This window comes from Macrobrachium nipponense, chromosome 4 (assembly GCF_015104395.2).
Source record: "Macrobrachium nipponense isolate FS-2020 chromosome 4, ASM1510439v2, whole genome shotgun sequence".
In the NCBI taxonomy this organism is placed as follows: Eukaryota; Metazoa; Arthropoda; class Malacostraca; order Decapoda; family Palaemonidae; genus Macrobrachium; species Macrobrachium nipponense.
The window spans coordinates 15,080,675-15,104,072 of NC_061100.1; the positions used below are offsets into that span (position 1 = coordinate 15,080,675).

General features: G+C 38.0%; 1 protein-coding gene across 14 annotated transcripts in view; it reads left to right on the forward strand.

Annotated features, from left to right (window-relative positions):
- The window catches only part of LOC135210724 (1-phosphatidylinositol 4,5-bisphosphate phosphodiesterase classes I and II-like), a 634,901-nt gene that overhangs the window by 497,096 nt on the left and 114,407 nt on the right, over positions 1 to 23,398 (forward strand). For 11 of the 14 annotated variants that reach the window (XM_064243527.1, XM_064243524.1, XM_064243531.1 and 8 more), the window contains 8 exons: positions 138 to 241; positions 1,615 to 1,711; positions 2,874 to 3,083; positions 4,178 to 4,332; positions 6,767 to 6,931; positions 17,568 to 17,744; positions 18,196 to 18,324; positions 18,986 to 19,178. In XM_064243527.1, coding sequence (XP_064099597.1) covers positions 138 to 241; positions 1,615 to 1,711; positions 2,874 to 3,083; positions 4,178 to 4,332; positions 6,767 to 6,931; positions 17,568 to 17,744; positions 18,196 to 18,324; positions 18,986 to 19,178 — 1,230 coding nt within the window. The remainder of the gene's footprint in view (positions 1 to 137; positions 242 to 1,614; positions 1,712 to 2,873; positions 3,084 to 4,177; positions 4,333 to 6,766; positions 6,932 to 17,567; positions 17,745 to 18,195; positions 18,325 to 18,985; positions 19,179 to 23,398) is intronic. The other 3 variants (XM_064243525.1, XM_064243535.1, XM_064243536.1) reach the window with 1 other exon arrangement.

A 23,398-nucleotide genomic window follows, 5' to 3' on the forward strand; every position in this document is an offset into this window, starting at 1 on the left:
TTACTACTATATATTATGAAAATATATAAGATAGATACTGAATATTTGTATGCATGGACATTCCATATTAATTAATATTGAATAGTAGGTGAGTGTCAAGTATTTATCCAATTCTATTTAATTCTTTACCTTAATAGGAGAAATACCTGATGGAGGACCAGATGAAGATGTTAGCTCCAGCTCAGATGAAGAAGATGGTCCTTTAACACCAGAGGAACATCGTCGAGAACATCCAACTACAGTAAGCACTTTCTGTTGTTATATTCAAGACTTTTCTTCTCTTTGCTGTGTGGCATATCTGTGGAGGAGGATCTGGTTGGATTCTTGTGAAACTATCTCTAAATATTATAAATTCTATTTTTGTACACTGACAAAATATCAAAGAAAAATGCCCACAAACTAAAACTGAATATTATGCAGGAGTTTTGCAAACTATATAATAAATATTGTAAAGTATTTTACACAGAAACCTAATATTCAATGGTGAAAACATCACCTTATTAAGCTTATAAAGTAAGGTTCCATTCACATCCCATCCAATACCACACCTTATAATCAAAAGTCGGTGGATGTAATACCAGAACCACTAGAGATCAACAAAGTAATCGTAAGTCTGTGGTTTTCTTGAGCATTACCTGGGGAGGGTAGGTGGAAATTCAGGGTTATGTCTCATATAATACCGAGAGCTTTTTTTTTTAACAAAGCTCAATTTTTTTCATTGGCACATAAGTACAAAAGAATGGTAGAAATGGAAGGGGAGTCTTAAAATTTAAACTTCCCTGGAATTTTAAATGCCATTATAATTTTTAAAATGCAAATTTAGGTATTAAGATTACAAAATAGATTGGGGGATACTAAAATTTAAAAAGTATATATAAGCAGAGATAGTATTACAGATTTTGGGAGCTTGCTTGAACAAGCTGGTACTCATCGTCTTGAAAGGCAAAAACAAGATGCAAGCGGTGTGCATAAGCAAACAAATTTTTAAGTATTGATTTTAAAAATGATACAAAATATTACATTATTGGTAATTTTTCTTATTGCTTCTCCCAAAAACAATGGGCTAAAGCTATTTATATAGCATTAGCCCATAGGATAAGGAATTGCCATCATTTTTTTAATACTCTCCTAAAAGATATGCTCTATCTTATCAGGTATCCATTACCCTTATGACAGATTTATGTTGTTTGTTGACAAAATTAAATATATTTTGGTAATTGACCTTTTAGTTTCAGGTCATTAAACAATAGTAATTATTAAATATTGAAGGTTTAAAAAAGATAGAATATGTTACCTTGTAATTTTGTTTCCATTTTCCCAAAACAATCCAAAAAATATTTACATAGCATTTACATTGTTTGAGGTATTGTAAGTAATCTACAGATAAATAGCTGTGCATAGGAGGAGTGTTTAGGTTATATGCAAATACCTCAGCTATGCCTTTTAAACAAGAGATCCATGAACTCTAGAATCCCAATCTTTTCCAGTCTTATTTTGGAAGTCATTTTAAATAGAGGCTGGCAGAGATAATTAGTTGGCTTTGCCTTTGTTTCTCTTTGTATACTTTCATATGAATATATTAGTTATTTACATCTTGCTTTTATCTCTCATCAGACAGGTGCAGAGGCAGAAGAGGAGGCAGGAGCTGAGATATCTGCTCTAGTCAACTACGTACAACCTGTTCACTTCCATTCATTTGAGAACTCGGAAAGTGAGTTTAGTCTGGAGGCTTTTTGCCTTCTTTGTCAATTAATCTGTTCTATTCATCATTTCGCAACTTAAAAATCAGAAGTTTGACCAGCTAAATGTCTCAAGAATTTTAGCTTCCTTGAAGAATTTTTTGTGGTGAATGAATTATGTTGCTGTATCTGTAATTGATGTGAAAGCTAGCATTCAATTCTTCTTACTGTGGATTGTTTTTTTCCAGTCATACAGTAGAATTTCTACAAGAAATGGGTAATATTCAGATGTAGCCTTGGTAAAGATACCTTTGGCATCAATTAAATTTACATAATTGAATTTATGATAATGTGTGAGGTGAAGTAATGAAAAGATCTCCTGAGAGGCCTTTCTGTAGAGGCAGATCCTTATGGTAGTTGCCATGATTGTTTTCTTATCTTATTCAGCTGTACATTGACTGCTTGTTGCTTATGTGATAGCGATTTAGCCAATGAAATGTTATGCTGAGTTGTACTACATTCTTTTCATACATACAGTTTGTTGATATGGTTGGAAATATCCTGTATTATAGATTGTAATACACAGTAGCTTGTTATTCTAGTTCACCTCACATAGCTATATATTTCTCACAAACATTTGTTATCATTCTTATGGTCGTAGACGATCAGGAACTTTTGAGGTTTATTCGAGAAGATTTTTCTTTATATTGTAGCAGACCCTGATTCTCCTCATATTTTCTTCAATACATGATGAAGGCTTTGTTGCTAAATAAGTATTTTGTATTTGTTTCTTTTGTTCACGTGTATAGCAAGCACTTGTAAATGCAAGCGTATATCTTTAGCATACCATGTCAGATAGATGAATATAAAGTTTACATTTAAATTACTTGTTTCCAATATAAACGTTATGATGACTAAATCCCTTTCCATCCTTATTAAAATATTTTAATAATAACATTATTACTATTCAGTATTTTTATTGATATATAGTAGTTCAGTGTCTCACTGTATATGTTTAAAGCAATTCAAGTTTAGAAAATCACTTAAATGTTCATATCCTTAAAATTATCAAATATATTAGTAAATGCTGTAAAACTGAATGTAATTAGCCATTTGTTTAAAGAGCTCACATTTTTCCAATGATGAAAAGTCATTGAGGCTGTTATCTTCAGTGTCTGAATTATTCTTCCACAGAACGAAACCGGGGATACGAGATGTCTTCATTTGTGGAAACACATGCCAGCAATTTACTGAAAGAAAGCCCAATGGAGTTCGTCAATTATAACAAAAGGCAGTTGGCTAGAGTTTATCCTCGAGGAACTAGAGTTGATTCTTCAAACTTCTTGCCACATCAGTTCTGGAATGCTGGGTGCCAGCTAGTGGCACTCAACTACCAGACTTTAGGTAAAAGCAGGAGAAACTAGAATTTTTTTTTTTATTATTTCAGTATGAGTTAATTGGCATTTATAAGTAGTCAGTACTAGTAGTTTAAGCTGATAATATATCATTATTTCTCTTGTGAAAGAAGCAATGAATGGTAGTTTGAATATTCAATGGTACTATACCATTGAATGTTCAAACTACTTTTCAAGTATCTCATATTCATTCAGAATTAAAGGCTAACAATCAGCTATGAAGAGGATTTTGAGAGTAGATTGCATGAGACTAAGATTACTAGTATTTCTTTTGAGGTAACTGCTAGTTTATGATGCAGATTATACTTTGCAAAAGAACTTAAAAAGCATAATACTTTTGCATACATGTAAGTTTTTCTTGAAACAAGATATTAGACTTGTAATTGTAACTTACGCAAATTGGAGATCATTTCTTTACATCTCATGTTTTTATGCCTTAAAGTTAGATATATGTACACGTAAACTACATTTTGTCGCACTTGAAAGATAATGCAAAAAAAAATGTGAAATTGGTTGAGAAAGAAAACATGTTAAAATCCAAAGAAAAGATAATGCACAAAAATTTGAAATTGGTTGAGAAAGAAAGCATGTTAGAAACTAGAGATTGCAGTAAATGGTTGAAGTGCTCAGTGGCCAATGACAAGGCAAGAAATGCCTTCATCTAATGACCAAATGCAGAGACCAAATGTTAGAAAAAGGAAGTAAGCACTAAATCCAAGAAAACCAATACGTACACCAGCTATTGAAGCAAGGAACAATACAGAACCCAGGAAAAACAGACATAGGGAAATATTTCAATCTTGAGAGAGACACTGCCTGACAAATAAATAGATTGAGTTATTTCTTGAAACAAATTGGGTAATCCTGGGTACTCTATTTTATGTTCTGCATTTGATCATCAGAACTGTCTTACATTTTGTGGTGAGTGCCTTAGTACTAAAGATGGAAATTGTTATAAGTTTTGTAGAGTTCTGTACCTTAAAACTGTTTCGGTATAATACGTAGTACTGAGTTATATACAGTAGTGTATTCCAGCTCATCATAAAGTTGTTCTGATCTCATGGAATAATTGTGGCATTTCAGATCTGGCAATGCAACTAAATCTAGGTATCTTCGAGTACAATAACAGATCAGGCTATCTTTTGAAGCCAGATTTCATGAGAAGACCGGATAGAAAATTTGATCCATTCGCAGAATCGACTGTGGATGGTATCATAGCTGGCACAGTTTCTGTTAGGGTAAGTCTTATTGAAAGTTATATAGATGATTTTTTGTACTATAGTCGTTCATAAATAGTACTTTGGATAACAACTTGGTTTGGTTCTCTTATCATAAATGAAAGTTGGGAAACTCAGTTTGTCTGATTTCAAACCCAAAACTTAGAGCCAATTCATTGGTCTAGAAATGTTCATTAGACAAAGCCTTCTTCAATCAGATAAGTCTCAACTGATTGGAATTGGAATAGTATATAAATTTCAAATAAATTAAAAAAATTTTAACTAACAAACCAGCAGTCTTAACATATAGGGAAAAGTTCTCTAGTGCCAGCTGGAGGCTGGTAAAAAAAAAAAATTAGTACAAGGAAATTTGTGGCACTAGGAGATGCAGGCAGGAGGTGACAAAAGCACCGGCTTTTAGGAGGGAGAGAGCAAAACTGCTTCCTCCTACAAAGGTGGTCAGAGAGAAACTGACGTGTGTTATAGGAGGTCGGCTCCTCCTCCTGCCTACTGCCATCTTGTCCATCTCCCAGTGCTACCAATTTCCTTGTAGTAACTTTTTTTAACTGGACCCCAGTTAGCACTAGAAAATTTTCATGAAATATAATGTTGAAACAAGTAAGATGAAAGAAAGGGAATATGAACTGGAGTATAGTAAAAGGAATGAAAAAGGGTTGCAGCTAGGGGCAAAATGGGCACTGCAAAGAGCCTTAAGTAATGCCTACAGTTCACCATGTGAGCTGTACTGATGGCACAAAAAAAACTCTACAAGGAGGTCTCAGCAGATGCATGAGTCATTTTTGAGTGCTGGTATTCAGTAATGATATTATTATTTTTCATTGGTTTGTATTACCAACAGTTTGAGATTTCTTAGTACAGTATTGTAACATCATCATGTAAAGTTCCTCTTTTATAATAGGTCATAAAATCTGCAGGCTACTCCAGTTATGGGGTTAGCTCATCACTTTCTACAGGAAATGTAGTTCACTGGATGATCTTTATGTGCATTTACTGTTGATTTTTGCATTCTTAGTAGGACACTAGGAATCCTTAGAACTAGCCTTATTATTATACTGTATATTTCATCTTCATGACATAGTATTGAATTTCATGCCATATCAAGGAAGGTGACTCAAAGAAGATTGAAAAATGGTTGGTCTGTATGGTACCTTTGACTGTCTTGAAAACTCAAAAAGGTGGGTTAGGTGACTATTTCTTCAATTAAAAACCATGCCCAATGACCTCCTCTGCCCAGTCAGAGCGCTGTGACAGTAGCTTTAGATGACAAAGGAATATAGAAAAAGTTCAAGCAGATGTTTTCTATCCACACGATAGCCTAGATGATTCTTCATTAAAAACATAATTTTCTACTGGCTCCAAAAAGTATTAGAGTATATGAGAATGTTTAAGGATAGCAAAGCCTCTCAGATGAGACTACTTTTGAAGTGAGAACTTTATCATCATTAGTGCTTTTTAGATGCAATGTGGATATCAGCTCAGTAATAATGATTTTTATTTGCTGGATATGATTCATAATTGTCGGGACTTACACTCTTTAGGGTATTAGTAGCAGCAGGACAAGCAGTCTTATCTCTGGAGAGAATCATATGCAGGTGGAGCAACCATCACCTTCCTCCCACTTTTCTCTCCCACTCTCCATAATGAAAACCTTTTAGTATAGTCTTCTAATTCCTTTCCATATATTATCCATATGGTTGATGTTAATGAGATAGGAACCATTTAAGTTATGGAACTATTATTTACTATTTTTATGGATGCTGTAAGCAAAGCGCAGTGCACTTAGTCTATAAAGGTGTCTATACTGTATACTACAGATGTTATCTCTGACACCGATCAGGTTCTGATCTCAGCTTAGTGTGTGTGGGGATTTAACAAATCATATCCTCTTCAACCAAAATGAGATCTGCCAATAAGTTTTGAGTTCATCTTTTAAAATACAATTTGTTTGGAAAATACAAGGTAAAGTAGGCTTTTAATACAAACTCATAAGCTAAACTTAGTTAGTCTCTTCTCTGTCCCATGTTTCAGTTACAAAAGAATTGCCAAATGGAGAATAAAAACCAAATGGAAAATAAAAAGGAAAGCCAAGACTTATCGTGCCATATTGGTGAAGGCTTGTGTGAGGAACTTTACACTACAAATGAGATGGCTATAAGTTATGGTTTTATATTAACAATTACTTTTACTTAGTATTTTTAGAAACATTTGTGCATATAGTACTGTAGCATTACATACATATAACTACATTTTACTGTATTGTGCTTCCTTGATCAGAATTGGGTAAATTTTGGTTAGTGGTCTTTGCAAAAATGTTGGAGAATAATCATAACTGCATCAGCTGCTTCAATGGCATTCTTTCACTTGTTATTTAATTATTGGATATCTGTCAGACCCTGTTTTGATTTGGAAATACTAATCCATTGTTACACTTCAGGTAATTTCAGGCCAGTTTCTATCAGATAAGCGTGCTGGGTGTTACGTAGAGGTGGAAATGTATGGTCTTCCAGCAGATACTGTACGTAAACGTTTTCGAACTAAAACTGTCCCTAACAATTGTTTGAATCCTGTTTGGGATGAAGAGCCATTCGTTTTTAAAAAGGTAATTAGTTTGTAAAACTTACTGATGCAGTGGAATTTATTGGAATTGTTAGTACAGTGGTCCCCTCGTATTCGCGGGGGATTGATGCATACCAGACCCCCCCATGAATAGTTAGAACCCGCAGATAGTTGCAACCCCTATAAAAATGCTTAAAACCTCCTATTTTGTTAGTTAAAACTCAAGAAAAACCCACTAAAAATTTTTATACTTGTTTTTTTTAATATTTTTATCACAAAAAATGCATTTTATTATGAAATTGATAAAAAAAACCCAGGAATTTGTGGATATTTCTCATAGAAAAATACCGCGAATAATGCGGGGAAATGTTCCGGAGAGAAATCTACGAATGTGTGAGTCCGCAAGTCCGGAGAACGCAAATACGGGGGGTCCACTGTATACTGCTATCTCATGTAAATGGTGTATTATTGTCTAATTTACTATCACTGTTGCTGTCACACTGCTTTTCATTCATTCTCTCTAAAATAAGGGGAATTAGGTTTTGGCTGGTTGAAGAGACATTGTTGTGTAGTAAATATACAAATTATCCTTAATTTTAAGTACTCTTCATATTTGTCAGTAATCAAAGTACAGTGGTACCTTGAGATACGAAATTAATCCGTTCCGAGGCGGCCTTTGTATCATGAGTTTTTCGTATCTTGAACCGCATTTTACATGTAAAGTGCCTAATCCGTTCCAAGCCCTACAAAAACAGCCCAGTAAAGGGATTTTGACAGGCAAAATCTATTTCCGGGTGAAGACCTGTGTCGCCCAGTGAAATGTACCTATAGCACTCATTTCTAGGTATAAATAAATGCTAAATATACCAGAGAAAAAAGCCATATGGAATGCCACAGTTACTAGCTCTGGATCGATCACTCTCATAACGTGTCGGTATAGCATCAGGGGCGAGTGGAAGCCACTATCACAGATACTTTGCCAATTAGGTCTCTCCTCTCTAAAAATCCCCCGCCAGAGAGGTGCCGTTACAACGGCTACCTTCCACTCGTCACTACTACTGCTGCCAAGAACCTTCATTCCTGAAATATGCACCCAAGCTTGGGCCAGCTTAAGGGTGGGGAAAGGGAAAGAGAGGGATGGGTTCACTGGGCGACACAGGTCTTCACCCAGAAATAGATTTTTCCTTTGTCAAAATCCTTTTTCTGGGATTGACCTGTGTCGCCCAGTGAAATAGTAACAGAGAATTGTCCATACAAGCTTGGTAAATTGAGAGTAAAACAAAAATTTGATATGAAAGGAAAAATAAAATTTTCTTACAATCATTGTTTTAATGATCCAAGTTAAGGATAACAAAATACAAGAAGTAAATAACGTAAAATAATATATGGCCAAGTTCATACCATCACCAGGAAAAACAGCACAGTTAATGAATATAATAACACATGAAATAATGAACTATGTACAAGTACAGGAGTGGGTTGATAAGCAACCCAGTCCATAACAAAAAGGCAAAAACGGAGGGAATACAACCGAGGCAGGTAGGTGAGAGGGAGTACGAAAAGGCAGTTAATAGCAAAATCAATGATAATTATAATTAATAATATACAACATTACAAAATACATAATTTAGGCTGTATCAGGGAAGACAATGTTCCCTGTGCCACTGCAGAATATTTAAGGGCCTCTAGAGACTTTAGATAGTGGCGTTTAAATACTGTCGGAGATTTCCAACCCGTATACTTTTTGAGATCATCGAAGTTCATATGATGAAAATAATTAACTGAGGTAGCCACTGCTCGGATATCATGGACCTGAGGAACTGAATCCGGATTAGCTTGTTTAATAAAATAAAGAATTTGTTGTCTGATAGCCTTCAAGGAAATGGTTCCACCATTTTCTCTAATAAAAAGAGGACCTGAAGACCTATTAGAAGTTCTGTCAAGATAAGATTTTATTGTAATAACTGGACATAATGATGGGTCCTGTGGAAGAGGGACAATCTTCCACAGAGACCATCTGTTCTGAGGGTCTTCATTCTTTGCCAAGAATTTCAGATCCGGAGAAAGCAGAACTTCTCCTGACGGGAGGAAATCAACATGATTTGGTTCTCTAGAGAGAGCCGACAGTTCAATATTCTGGCGCCTGTTTTCCTGATAAGGGTTATATATGAGCATGATTCATTATCAGTATCTGAAGTTAACTTGAGTACGTCATTTAAAAACCAGGAGACCATATGAGGCCGCTTTACTGGTCTCAGACAAGCACATGCTCTAGGGATAGACGAGAAGTACGAATCTGTTAAAAATATTAAAGCCAGACTGAAATATCTTCCTCAAGGCGGATTTAGTCGTAGTAATGGTACTAACAGCTAGGCCTTTTTCAAACAGTTCTAAAAAATGAAATTGCCAGATTCGTAGTCATTGTCTGAACATCTGATTCTTTTAGAAAGATGGCTAACTTCCTCACTGCCGAATCATACTGCCGGAGTGTCGATTCTCTTTTGTCTGATTCCACGAACAATGTGTTTAGCGGATCAATATTAGCATCTTTCTGTGCCGCAAACTTCAAGAAGTCCATAAAGTTAGGGCATTCAGAATTTTTGAGGAAGCTGACACAGTCTGAGTTTGTACCACCTGAGTCAACTTTGGGTTGGGAATGGTCCGGGACGGAGTTTCAACTCTAGTAGAAGAGGAAACTAATTGCTCTTCGGCCAGTTGGGTGCTACCAGTGCTATCCTCCCTTTGAAAGATCGGAGTTTGTGTAGAACTTTCATCAAAAGGTTTATTGGCGGAAATAGGTAAATCTTCTGCCAATTGTTCCAGTCTATGGACATCGCATCTGTGGCGTGAGCCATAGGATCCAAATTGGGAGCCACATAACATGGAAGTTTGTGGTTGGACTCCGTGGCGAACAGGTCTACCTGAAGGCCTGGTATTTGTAGGTAAATCCAATTGAATGACTTTGCGTCCAAGGACCACTCCGATTCCAGCGGAGTTTTCCTGGACAGTGAATCCGCAGTGACATTCCGTACTCCTGCCAGGTGAGTAGTTGACAGGTGCCAATGATGTTTCATTGCCAACGAGAAGATTGCTATCATCATGTGATTTATGTGGCTCGACTTAGAGCCTCCTCTGTTTTGGCAGTGAACTATCACTGCACTGTCCAAGACTAGTCTGATATGAATATTCCTGGCCAGAGCTAGTCGTTTCAGGGTCAGGAAAATGGCCATTGCTTCTAGGATGTTGATATGGAACTGGCGGAATACTGTCGACCATGTTCCTTGAACCTTCTTGTACTGAGAATAGCCTCCCCATCCGCTCAGAGAGGCGTTCCGTGTGGACTACTAGAGACAGCGGGGGAAATTGGAGCGGTACCGACTTGGAAAGACTCTTGACTGTCGTCCATGGACGAAGTCTTTTCCTTAGTATCAGCGGAATCAAGGAGATTTTGTCTCTGAGTCTGCTGTTGGCTCTTCTCCGCCATACCCAATTGATGTCTTTCAGTCTGGCTTTCAACAAAAGATCTGTTATTGAAGCAAACTGAAGTGAACCTAAGACTCTTTCTTGGGTACGACGAGAAGCCCGCCTGTTCTTGAGAAATTGTCTCGTAGCTTTCGCTATCTCTTTGCACTTGGTTGGCGGAAGAAATAGTTTGTGTGGTTAGATCCCATTGAATTCCTAACCATTGAAAGCGAGACGCCGGAATGAGACGGGACTTTTTCTTGTTTATTTGGACATTCCTTGCTGTTGGGTGCCCAAATGAGCCAGTCGTCTAGGTAAGTTACTAGCGTAACCCCCTGAGCTCTTAGTTCCTGAACTACTCTCTCTCCTAGTTTGGTGAATATTCTGGGCGCTATATTGAGTCCGAATGGCATGACTGAACGAGTAAGCCTGTCTTCCTAATTTGAAGCCTAGGTAGGGAGAAAAGTTTCTCGCTATCGGGATGTGATAATAAGTGTCTGTAAGATCGATAGAGGTGGTGACGACCCCACGGGGAAGTAAGGTCCGCACCTGCGAGACGGTTAGCATGAGGAACTTGTTGTATTGAATGTATGAGTTGAGACGGGACAAGTCCAGAATCACTCTTCGTTTGTCCGTGTCCTTCTTTGGCACGGTGAACAAACGTCCTTGAAATTTCAGGTCTGACTTTCTTTATTGTCTTCTTTTGAAGAAGGTCTTTGGCATAGTCTAGAATGTCTGTCGTTGGAATTTGGTGGAATTTGACTGGTGGAGGAGGCCCTTTTATCCATCCCCACCCCAGACCTTTTGATACGATACTGTGGGCCCACGGACTGAAGGTCCAATGGTCCCGGAAGAGGTACAGTCTCCTGCCTACCTGGAAGAGGCTCATAGATTGGATGAGGTCTTACTTCCTCTGCCTCCTCTGGAACTTCTGCCTCTGGAGGGAGCTCTGGAACCAGCTCTGTGCTGGTAAGCACCTCTTGCTCTGCTTCCCCTTGCATGTCGGTTATAGCCTCGAAACGCCCCTTGCACTTCAAACGAAGCGTTGAAGGCCGGGGACGTCACGAAAGTAGGCAAACTCGAGGACTGTTGAGTTGGCTGACTCTGCAGCAACACCAATTGTTGCTGTGGTCGTGCCTTAGAGGTTGAAGGTTGACCAATCTGGGAGACGGGCACTGCCTGAATCACCGTCTTTGTCTGAGAGGCTTGGAAGGGCTGATACTTCCTGACCCTCTTCCTACCTTTGGGCTGCAGTCCGGAGGTCTCATAGAACTTCCTTTTGGAGGGAAGATCCTAGCGGACATGAAAGTTCTGATAAGCCCTAGCAGCCTCACTGATGACGCTGTTAACTACGTCTTCATGAAAGAGGTTAGGTCCCCAGATTGCTGCTTTAATGAGCTTATTAAGCTCGTGTCTAATGGAAGCATCGGCAAAGACATGCTTCCTGCAGTTCCGCCTAGCAACCACAAAGTCATAAAGGTCACACTGAAATGTCTGTAAAAGTGACTTTGCTAGAACCCGGAATAGAGGTTCCTCAGAGTAGACAGAAGCCGTCAACTCCGATGTAGTAATAGAGTTGATCGACCTACTCAGTCTACACCTGAACTCAAATTCTGCCTTTACCATGGCCTCTGGGATTCTGGGTAGTCGTTCACTAAACTGAGTGGAAGCACACTCCAGATCAAGTTTGCCCACTGTGAACATTTCTGGAGCGCCCACCCAGCACTCCAGATCTCCGGGAAAGAGCAGAGAGGTAGGCTCTGTCTCTCGAAGCTGAGGCATCGGCTTCTCCTCCATTCCGGCCAGCAGAGTTAACTCCGCGATCTTAGACGTGCAAGGGGTTGGGATGTTATCCCCCACCACGAACATGGTGTAGCAACCCTTGTGTGGCGTCAGTCTGGTGTTGACGCACTCCTATTCTGAAAGGGTGCGGACCCATGCCGACTGTGCCTGGTCCCTAGGATAAATTACAGTTTCCTTTGGGACCCTGTCTACCCTGACTAATGCTTCCTCAGCTAACCGAGCGAAGCCTGGGAAGGGAAACTGGAGGTCCGCCGGGAAGAACTCGTAATCTTCCATGGGACGGGTTCCACAGCCTTCAATCGTCAGCATGCCATCCGAAAAGGGAGCATGCAGCGCCAACCGCCATGGGTTGCTGTTCTCGAATGGCGGAAGCTTAGAAGCATCCGGCACAATGAAGGACTGCTGTGTGCCTCCGGACTGCGTAAGTCCGGCCAGCAAACTATCCTGGACTTGTAGTCTCTGAGCCAGAGACAGGATGGACTGACCCGATGTCTTCAAGCTCGAAGCGAGCTGGGAAGACATCGACTGAAACCTCGAGTCTACAATATTGCCCATCTTCTCCATTAGAAGATTAGCGAAGGCATCAGAATCAAAGCCGGACTCCGTAGGTCTGGCTTTAGATACCTTAGCTCTCGACCCCTTAAGCGGGGGAGTAGCTTTAGCCAAGGAAGCCATAGGCGTGGGAGCCAATGACGACCTGGTGGAACTCGCCGGAGTAGGTTTAGTGGGTCTGGTAGTCCTAGGCAGAGTCTTCTTTTTCAGGGCTTTCACCTCGGGGATCACGGAACCAGACCTGTCCCCAAGGTTCATGGACTTTGAGAAGCCCTGAAAAGAAGAGGAAGAAGACGGAGTTGGGCTGAAAGAAAGTGATTTCTTTTTAGCAGATCTAGATCTAAAACTACCTGCTTCACTTACTTCCCTACCTTCTTCCTGCGTGTCGACGGTCATGGGTTCATGATGGATATTGATGGCCGCCGCCACCTCGCACAAGGCTTCTTGGTCTTCCGGAGGGGCCTGGGTCTCCATCCGTATTTTGGCAATAATAGGGGCCGCCACTTCCCTAGCTACTGCCGAAGAAGTCCTCGCATTCGGGTACAGTAACAAACAAAGCTCCAACAGTACATAGGGGCATCCAGCAGCGACGTTCCTACCAAAACCTCCAACCCAGACCCTTAGGGTCGCCAATGAGGAGGTTTGAGCGCCTGAGGAGTCTGTAAGAGAGGACAAAAACAGATCCCCCAGTGGTGGAACGTGCCATATTTCCAAATATATATGTAAGGATATATCATAAAAATAGAGAACATTACCGAGGTTAGGATGGTACCTACCGACTCATCAGTCACATACTCAAACAAGGAGTAGCAAACTTCACAGCCGTCCAGGTGCCATACCAAGAGGTTATCGACCTCCACAGCACAACTGGCATGAGATCGACAGACCTCATGACCACACGGTTGTTGGAGAACGTCTGTGCAACCCAACTCCTGACAGCGTACCATCTGTAAGTTAAAATTGGTACATGAGTATCTTCAAATAGTTCCGCTGGAGTTAATTCTGGCGGTATGTTTACACTTAGACTAGTTCTACTAAAACTCACTAAAGGTAAACATCAACTATTATAATTTTACATAACGTAAAAGCTCTGATTGTCTCCGCCTGCTCAGAATCCATAATCTTGGTATCGCAATAGCTATGACCCGCGGAGTTGGCCTGATACGAACAGAACAGGGAAACAAGGTAAAACCTAAGCCTGAGTCTGATCACACCTGAGTAGGATAGCAGTTCCAAGTCAATTGGAAACGCATTGCCTATGCTTCGTTCCGCCCCCACCGGAGTGGGGAAAGCAGCTATAACAACAGAGAAATACGGAAACAGAGTGGCGGGAACAGCGGTACGTAGAACTCCGGCGTATAAAATTCTGGCGCATGTGATGGTAGACCACACCTCACCGGAATAAACACAGGCCCGGAGGCATACCAACAGAGACTACATAATCTACTAATCCTTAACCTCCTCCGACTAATCCCCCGGAACAATGCTCGACGCTCCAGCTGCTGTTCACCGGTAGGATTACTTGGTCAGCGAGCACCGCCGGAACGAGTCCGGAATGGAAGGAAGAGCCTGGCAACAGCAACCGGTCAGGTGATTACCACCCTCCGAGAAGCCATGAAGTAGCCTACTACTAAAGGGGCAGAAGGCGGCATGCCAACTGACACCCTAAAGGAGGTAACGGCCAAGGCTATACTTTACAAAATTTATTGATAAGGAATCATTGGAAGTACCGATGAATAAAGGCAAGCCCATCTACAAGCCTAGCCTAACCCTCCACAATCGGATACACCGATCTGGTCAGGTAGGCTAGGATAGCGCCTACTAGTACGTCACGAAAGAGGACACACTAGAGCCTAACCTAACCCTCCAAAATCGAACATATCGACCTGGTCAGGTAAGACAGGCCTAGCAACTACATATACGTAACAAGAGAGGAACTCCCTAGTGATGGATCACCCTCCAAAACCAATATGTCGGTCTGGTCAGGTAAGCCAGGACTAGTACCAACTATGGGTAGCGAGTAGCACTCTCAAATGCCTAGCCTACCCTCCAAAACCTAGCCCTCGATCTGGTCAGGTAGGCTAGGGTTGGTAATATTCGTGTAGGACTTCCAAACTAACCTCATCAAAATAAAATTAGCATATCAATATAATATTATAATAAGATAATACAAATAATTCCACATACACAACATGCATGAGCTTAGCGGATGGATGAGGGCTTTCCTTTACCTCCAAAATTAATAACTGGCGTAGTACTAGGCTAGCTAGCCTAGCCCACCTCAAACACACTACTCACACATGAAGTAGATTGAAAAATAAAACAGCACTCTCGTGTGGGAACCAAATCGCTCATGAAGGACGATGACTAATGAGGGAAACCCTCTAAATAAGGCCAAAAAATGTAATGGCTCTAACAGTGATACATAAGCCTATCGGTACACATCAGGAGCGAAATGGTAAAATTTCACGACAACAGTAACGCTTACTGTGATGTGTAATAGTGGTGAAAATAAGATATGCATCGAAATAAAAAAGTTGAGAAGACTGAGTAACGCGGTACCTTGATGTAAACATGGCGGCTCCCTGGATGAGGGCTTCCTCCACATACACAACATACAAACACCTCAACTATAAACTTCTCAAATAAGGGCAAACTGTTGTCTAACCGCGTTCAAAGTCAACAAATAATATACTCAACTTAGATGAAGATGCTTCTTGAAGATCAGAAGACATTATGATAAAAAATATAGCAAAATAATCACAAGCTAAAAATAAAGCAGTTTGCGTTGCTAGTGCTATGAAAGGAATGAGGGTTCTTGGCAGAGGTAGTAGTGACGAGCGGAAGGTAGCCGTTGTAACGGCACCTCTCTGGCAGGGGATTTTTAGAGAGGAGAGACCTAATTGGCAAAGTATCTGTGATAGGGGCTTCCACTCGCCCCTGATGCTATACCGACACCCTATGAGGGTGATCGATCCAGAGGTAGTAACTCTGGCATTCCATATGGCTTTTTTCTCTGGTATATTTAGCATTTATTTATACCTAGAAATGAGTGCTATAGGTACATTTCACTGGGCGACACAGGTCAATTCCAGAAAATTCTATTTCCAGGCTTACAGCACATGTTCTAGGGTTACGACGCCTATCCGACGGAAGAAATATGACTCCAAAAAGGCAAAATACTGTACATACTTGAGTAATATTCAACTGCATGTAATGTTCAACCCCATTTTACTGCTTATATTAGGACTTTAGCATATGTCCCTTAGCAATAAGCCTAGCCTATGTTAGCAGTTGCTACTGTAGCCTAGTCTATGATTCTGACATCTAAACCTAAGAACCTAAAAGCTTAGAATATGCCAATAAAATGTATAAATAACCAGTATGTACTCATTTCAAATAATTATTAATTAATCATTAACTATAATACACAAACAAACAAAAAAAAAACCTTCCAACCGTTTGTTTACATTCAGCTCTTACGAGTACCGAACGATCACCAAGCAATCACTTTTCCTAGCACACAGTAAGCCATAAATTTTCATTAGTCTCTCTTCAGCTAATGAAACTACCAAACAGTATAATAACAATTCATTTCTATTCTTTATTCTATCTTTACCTAATGGAGATACCGAGTTACTGACAGCTATAATGAAACATATACGTAATATTAAAACAGAAGAAGAATTCTAGAAAATATGTATTTGTTGGCTTCGATGATAGCAGTCTGATTTATTTTATATTTTATGATATCTAATTCACAATTTTTTTATATTATGTATTGCATGTACTCATTTCAAATAATTATTAAGTAACCATTAACTATAATAAACAATCAAACAAAAATAAAAAAGCTTCCAAACTTCTGATTACATTAATCACTTACGAGTACCGAACGATCGCCAAGCAATCATTTTTCCTAGCACACAGTAAGCCATAAATTTTTATTATCTCTCTTCAACTACTGAAACTACCAAACAGTATAATAACCATTCATTTCTATTCTTTATTCTATCTTTACCTAATGTTTTTTTTATTAAATGTATTGCATGAATAAGTTTTTCAATTTACAGCATCCTTTTACCAATAGAATACATAGAGCACAAGGGGTAGATGCTGACCAATAGAAGAGCAGGATCTTATGGGGTGACTAGCATCAGGAACCAATGGGAGAGCGGGAGGATGGTGGCGAGTTTACTCAGTTGGCGGCGCGCGAGTTTTAAAATTGTTCTCGGTGGTCCAGGCAAATCTCGGGACTTTACAGCAACGACCTTTCGTAACTTGAACTATTTTCGTATGCATAGCCAAAAAAATCTTCGTATTTGCTTTCGTATCTCGAGTTTTTCGTAAGTTGAGCCTTTCATATGTCGAGGTACCACTATATGTCCAAGTTTGAATTACAAGGTGGGATGTCTTGACAGCCACCTTGCAGAAGTGTATTTTCACAGAATTATTAGACTATGAGTCGATAACATTTTTTTACAAAGCTAAAAGTAGTAGCCTCAAATTAAATGTTGAAAAATCACAAACAGATCTGTATGTAGTAATCACTAATGGACACTTGGGGCTTAGATGCATTGGTCATTAAACTTGCAATGACATTTATGATGAAACTTACTCTGTATGTTGATATCATAGCCAGTTGTGTTACTTTTGCTGCATTCATAAATTATGGTAATGAACCTAACATAATTCATGTTAAGTTTTGATATTGATATAATTAAGAATCCGGATCTCTTATCTAGTAAAGCCTGATATTTGGGGTCTGTTTATCTACCAAAGATTAATATATTGTGGCTTAGTTATTTATATGTCTGTGGATATTTATTAATATATATTAGAATATGTAACTTTTATTGCAGGTGGTATTACCTGAATTAGCAACAATAAGAATCGTAGCATATGAAGAAGGAGGTAGAGCATCCCTGGGTAATCGTGTTCTTCCAATTGTTGGCCTTAGACCTGGATATAAACACATAACGCTAAGAAATGAAGCCGGGCAGCCATTGGGTCTTTCAACCCTGTTTGTTCATGTAAAGGTAAGACATTTATAGATTAAAACCATAAGTTGTAAACATTCAGTGTAAGCTATTTTCTCATCATTTCTTAAGTACTTGACTTAATTAGAGTTATGAAGTACTGTTGCCAGTTTTTTACTCACTCTTGCCATCAAGGTTGAGATATTGTTATTGCCTTCATGCAACAGGCAGTGCAGATAATTCATGTAATTTATTTAAAGTAATTAGGATGAAAAATGCATAACAAATAGGATATTTGTGAGCTTTCTCTCACTCCATTCAGTATCTGATATCTCAAAGCCACTCGCTATCTATGTGAAATAGAACATAGGACTACTGCATAAAGAAATGGCTTGTACTAACAAAGGAGCATTTATTTTTAGAATAATTAGTGATGGTTATACTGTACATTTCTTTTTTATAACAAATTTCTCTTATGCAAAGTTTATGTTTATTGTTAACCTCATTACAGGTTGGTGATTATGTGCCACATGGCCTAAGCGACTTTGCTGAAGCCCTTGTCAACCCTATCAAGTACCAGAGTGAACAAGAAAAGAGAGCACAACAGTTAGCCATCTTCCAGGACGATGAAGAGACAGATGTAAGTTGTATGATGGTTATGTATAATTGCTTCATCCAGCAGAGCTATGGTTGGAGACAGTGAACTATAGTCTTTTGTTGATGATTTCAAGTTAATATGTATTCTTCAGGCCTATGTAAGCTAGTATTTGTATTTTTTATGGAATATGAGCTAACTTGAGAAATGTAAATCGGCCTTTATATATATGATTGAGAAAATGACAAAGTTGTAGCAGTGATTAGAAGTCCATATTTAAAAGCTGTTTAACTTACCTCAAGATTCTAAAAATTTCATATATAAGTTAGTATGTATTTAAGACTGATTGAGCTATGTTAAAGGCAAAGGTCACTACTACTATAATGTGTATGTAGTGTAGTTATGTAAATTGTAGTTATAGAAAGGAAAGTCTTTTTAATCATACCCATTACAGTACAGGCAGCCCTCGATTAACAGTAGGTGTTATTCACATACTGCTTTATGCAGTAATTTAAAGTGAAGAATATTACAGTGATTTAATTGGGGAAATCAACAAACATGTATGCTAGGCAGCTTGGTAGAAAAAGTTTTGTAATAGGTATATCACTTTATATATAAAACTGAAGCATAAAATTAAATGAAGATATTCACAGAGTTGATATTGAAATGTGCACAAGTTTTTCATAAACATTATCAATATCACTAGCAGGATGGCACTGAAGGTGAAGCACCTCATACACCAGTAAGGAAGATAGAATCTAGTGCTGGTCATGGCAGTGGGGGAGGAGGACCCCCAGCAGGTGGAGAAGATGGATCAAGCAAAGCTGCTAAGGTTAGGTATAATGGAGAAGTTCCTGACACTACAACGACAACAAGTGAAAGTACACCTGTCGGGACACGTAAGTGTTACATGGCAGCATTTATTTGTAGTATATGAAAGTCTTAATCCCTTATTCATGTAGTTCTGTAAGTATTATGTATCTGCATAACTGAAGGTTACTTGATTTTTCTTTTCCAAGTTTTCTCTTCTAATCCCAGAGTTACCCAACAGTTTCTTACTTGGTGGCACTATATTCTGACCAACTGCTTAAGTTTTTATCGTATAGTGTCCAGCATGAATAGACAAATAATCCAGAGATGTTTCAGGTTAATACCTAGCACAAAATACTTTGATACCACAACAAACAAAATTATAATGCTGGACAACCAGTCTACTATTATTACATACGGTGTTATTATTTTTATAAAATTGTATGAGATAGTATAGTTACATTTCTACTCTTATGGTTTGTTAGATAACATAATGGTATGTCTCATTAGGGTGCTGTAGTTAAAGGCTTCTTGTTGAAGCCCAGGAAAGTTAATCTGTTGCTTCAATGTACGATGTCTGGAGAATTGTCAGTTCAGCACAAGCAACTCTGGCACTGTTCTTCTCTTGCTTAGGCTGTACCACCGTTATTTGTGAAGTCTTATACAATAGTGTACCTAATGCTGTTATCTAGCCAGTATCTAAAAGAACGGGAATGGAAAATATGTTCTTAACCTCCAAAGGGGTTTTAAATGATGGCAAGCTGTGAATGGGCATAGTGGTGTTTAATGCTTTGTGAGACCATTTAAGTACTGAAGCTTACCACTACATCAAATACTGTTCCATATTGCTCAGTATCAGAAATGCACAGGATATGAGAGGTTTTTGTACATTTACTCTAATAGAGCGTCATTTATAATTGCTAGTGAGAACCTTACTGACAGAATGAATATATGACCTATACTGAGGGTAACTGCAACATGTTCCTATGCCCTATTACATTCTGGAGCACAGGACCTGTACATAATTTTTGTGAGATCTGAACTTATATGCTGTCTGAAATCCTAATGTTATTTTATTAAATGTGTGTTCAAGTCAAACTTTGAACATTCTGTGTCGTCCTGTACGTACTTAATTCCAAGTAACTAAGGACATAAATGACCTTAAGTCTTTCTAGCATACATCAGTAGGCCACTCATCTTACTGATTGTTGTAATATAGGCTGATTGACTACTTTTCTATGGCAGCCTTACATTCACATGACATGTTGTTGTTAGCAGATATTAAGTTAAGGATGAATTGGTAATCAATTACAGTATTACTTATGGACGTATCTGTGATGATATCTCTTGTGGCAGTTCAGATGTGCTCATGATTAAATAGTTTTTCTTCATGGTGAAACTGTTAACAGTGTAGCACTGTGTTTGTTGTGTCAAGATTTTGCTTAACGCAGATTCCCATTAAACTTGAATATAGAATGTGAATGACTTCTTAAATTCTTTCTTTCCTTTAGAAAATTATGTACCGTATATACTCGCGTATTGTGTGACTTTTGAAGACCTAATTTTGAAGTTAATTTTAAGGGGGTCATATGATACGGTACACAGGATGTAAAATTAGCCTATGTAATATTCACATATTAGTGTTGTATTATAAAATACAAACATAACGAATATGTATCTTTTCCATAAATCTTTCAAAAAGTTATGCTTTACTTCACTGTATCCAATAATATTTTATGTATTCTCATATTACTACAAGTACACAATCCTTTATCCAAAATCTTAGGGCCAGATGTATTTTGGTTTTTGGAATTTTTCGGATTTGGAACTGTGGGTGAGGATCATAAAACATTACAACTGCAAAAAAAACATTATTATTTTTCTTCTTTTCATGTTTTTTTCATTATGGTTATTTATTCAATATAGTTTACTATTTATGTTAATATTAAATGAATAGGATATGATTAAGATCATCAATAATAAAATATGTGGTGGGACAGTTAAGACCACATGTTCACTAACACATTCTATTTTCAACAAAAACAATCCTTAAAACGCAAATTTGTACATACTAATCAGAATAATTGTAATTCAACTTAGCGATAAGTAAAACTATAATACATTTCATCATATGGACCTTGAGCAGGGTGTTCTTTATTGTTAATATGATGTCATCGGTTTGCAGTCGTACATTTGAGGAGGGTCTGGGAATTCACAAGTGATAACACATCACCATGACGGAATGTGTGGAATTTCTCATACCATTATAGCTCTCCAAAGCAGTTGAAGAAAGACTAATGCATCATAGGGTTCAAGAGTGGTTGGTGACCAGTATCCACCTCTTCTATGCTCAAGATGCTAGATGCCACAGATTCCTTGCATATATGTACTTACAATTTTTTATTGTTTTTAACCAGTTTCCAGTTGGCACCAGAAGACTTATCATGATGTTAATACCTCTGGTTTGTTAGCTATAAAAAATACAAATTGATTAAAAATTTGTCAAATAATCGTTAAATTCTTGTTTTCATGAAGAAATAATTATGTAAAACAAATTATTGAATAATTATTGCCATCAGCAGTTAAATAGTCACAATCATGCCAATGTTCAAACGTAGTGCCATCCACGGCATATGTCTCTTAATAGAACAGAAGTAGGGCACTGTCATTTAGTTGTATTCTGTCTCATTAGAACGTTTTGCATGTGAAGCTGATGAAGACGTAAGTGTGTGTGTTTTGAATACATTACGTACCTTTAAGTGTGTGTTTTGAAGAAGAAGTTTATAATAGTGTATGTATTTGACTGATTACATAAAAAATAGATTGATTTCCTTCTCATTACTTTGAGTGCAAAATTTTTGGTTCAGAGATTTATCAGCAACAACAAAAATTTTCTTTTCATTTTGCTTCAGAAGATACACTGCGTTGACATACCTCCAAAACAAAATTCATCTCTTTATTCTCTTGATGAATGCTAATCCATGTATATCCTTACCTGCTGGTCACACCCTTTACACTCCACAAGACTAACATCAGAAGTTGTTGGTTATTTTGTCTTCCAAGGATATATTACCTGTACTACACATTTTTTTTAAACATTATAAATATGCTCCCTCACAGTGGGTGCATATCTGTTAATATCTATTGGTTAAAGATACTCAAATTAACCGTAACTTTTCCTGAGAGAGAGAGAGAGAGAGTGCATTATCACTACAACTTAGAGAGAGAGAGAGTTTATCTCTTTAATCTTTTGAGGTATGTTAATCTATTTCTCCTTACCAGCCAGACACACCCTTTATACTGCACCCGACTGACAACAACATAATTTATATGTATTTTTTTCGTCTTCCAAAGATGTATTACTTGTACTACACATCATGAACAGACACACATACAAACAGTTTGCATATGTGTTAATACCAATTGGTTAAAGAGACTCAAATTAGCAATATCTTTTCCTGCCTGAGAGAGAGAGAGAGAGAGAGAGAGAGAGAGAGAGAGAGAGAGAGAGAGAGAGAGAGAGAGAGAGAGAGAGAGAGAGAGAGAGAGAGAGAGAGAGAGAGAGAGAGAGAGAGAGAGAGAGATTGCCTAGGATGCTTAAGGCTTGGCAAATATATGTACACTTATTTTATTATGTTAGGGTTTTTTTTTTTTTTTTTTTTTGGAATTTTCTATGGTCAGTTCTTGGGATTTTGAAAGGAAAATAATTTGAGTAGCAGCACACACACAACCTTATGAATTGATGCTCTCGAAATATCAGAATCTTGCGTGCTACACGAGATACATGATAAAATGAATTTTTATGGGTAAGACTTTGGGGGTCGCACGATATGCGAGATCGCATATTACACAAGTTATATATGGTATACACGTTATTCAAGCACCATTTTCAGACATTTTTGAATTTGTAAATTATGTTTGAAACAACAAATTATAAGAGTAATTGAAACTTTGAGAACAGTTTCTTTTTCAAAATCAAAGTACTAAATGTAAAAATAAGATGGTTTTTAAAATAAAAATTTATTTTTTATACAAACCCATCAGTTTATATCAGGCTAATCCTGCAGTTAATAGTTCCTCAGTCACACTGAAAGAAAAGCATGCCCTTGAACCATCAGGTACCCATCTGGTAAGCACTCCTAGTGGTAGTAGAAGGAGTTACGACATTCCCTGTATTGTCCAAAATTACTAAATGAGGTGTGGGGTCAGTCATATTATACACTAAACTTAAGGGCTTTTAATAAAAATAAGTTAAATTTTTAAAGCTCATTTGTTTAATGCAAGCCCTCAGTTTTTGTTTGTACTAGTA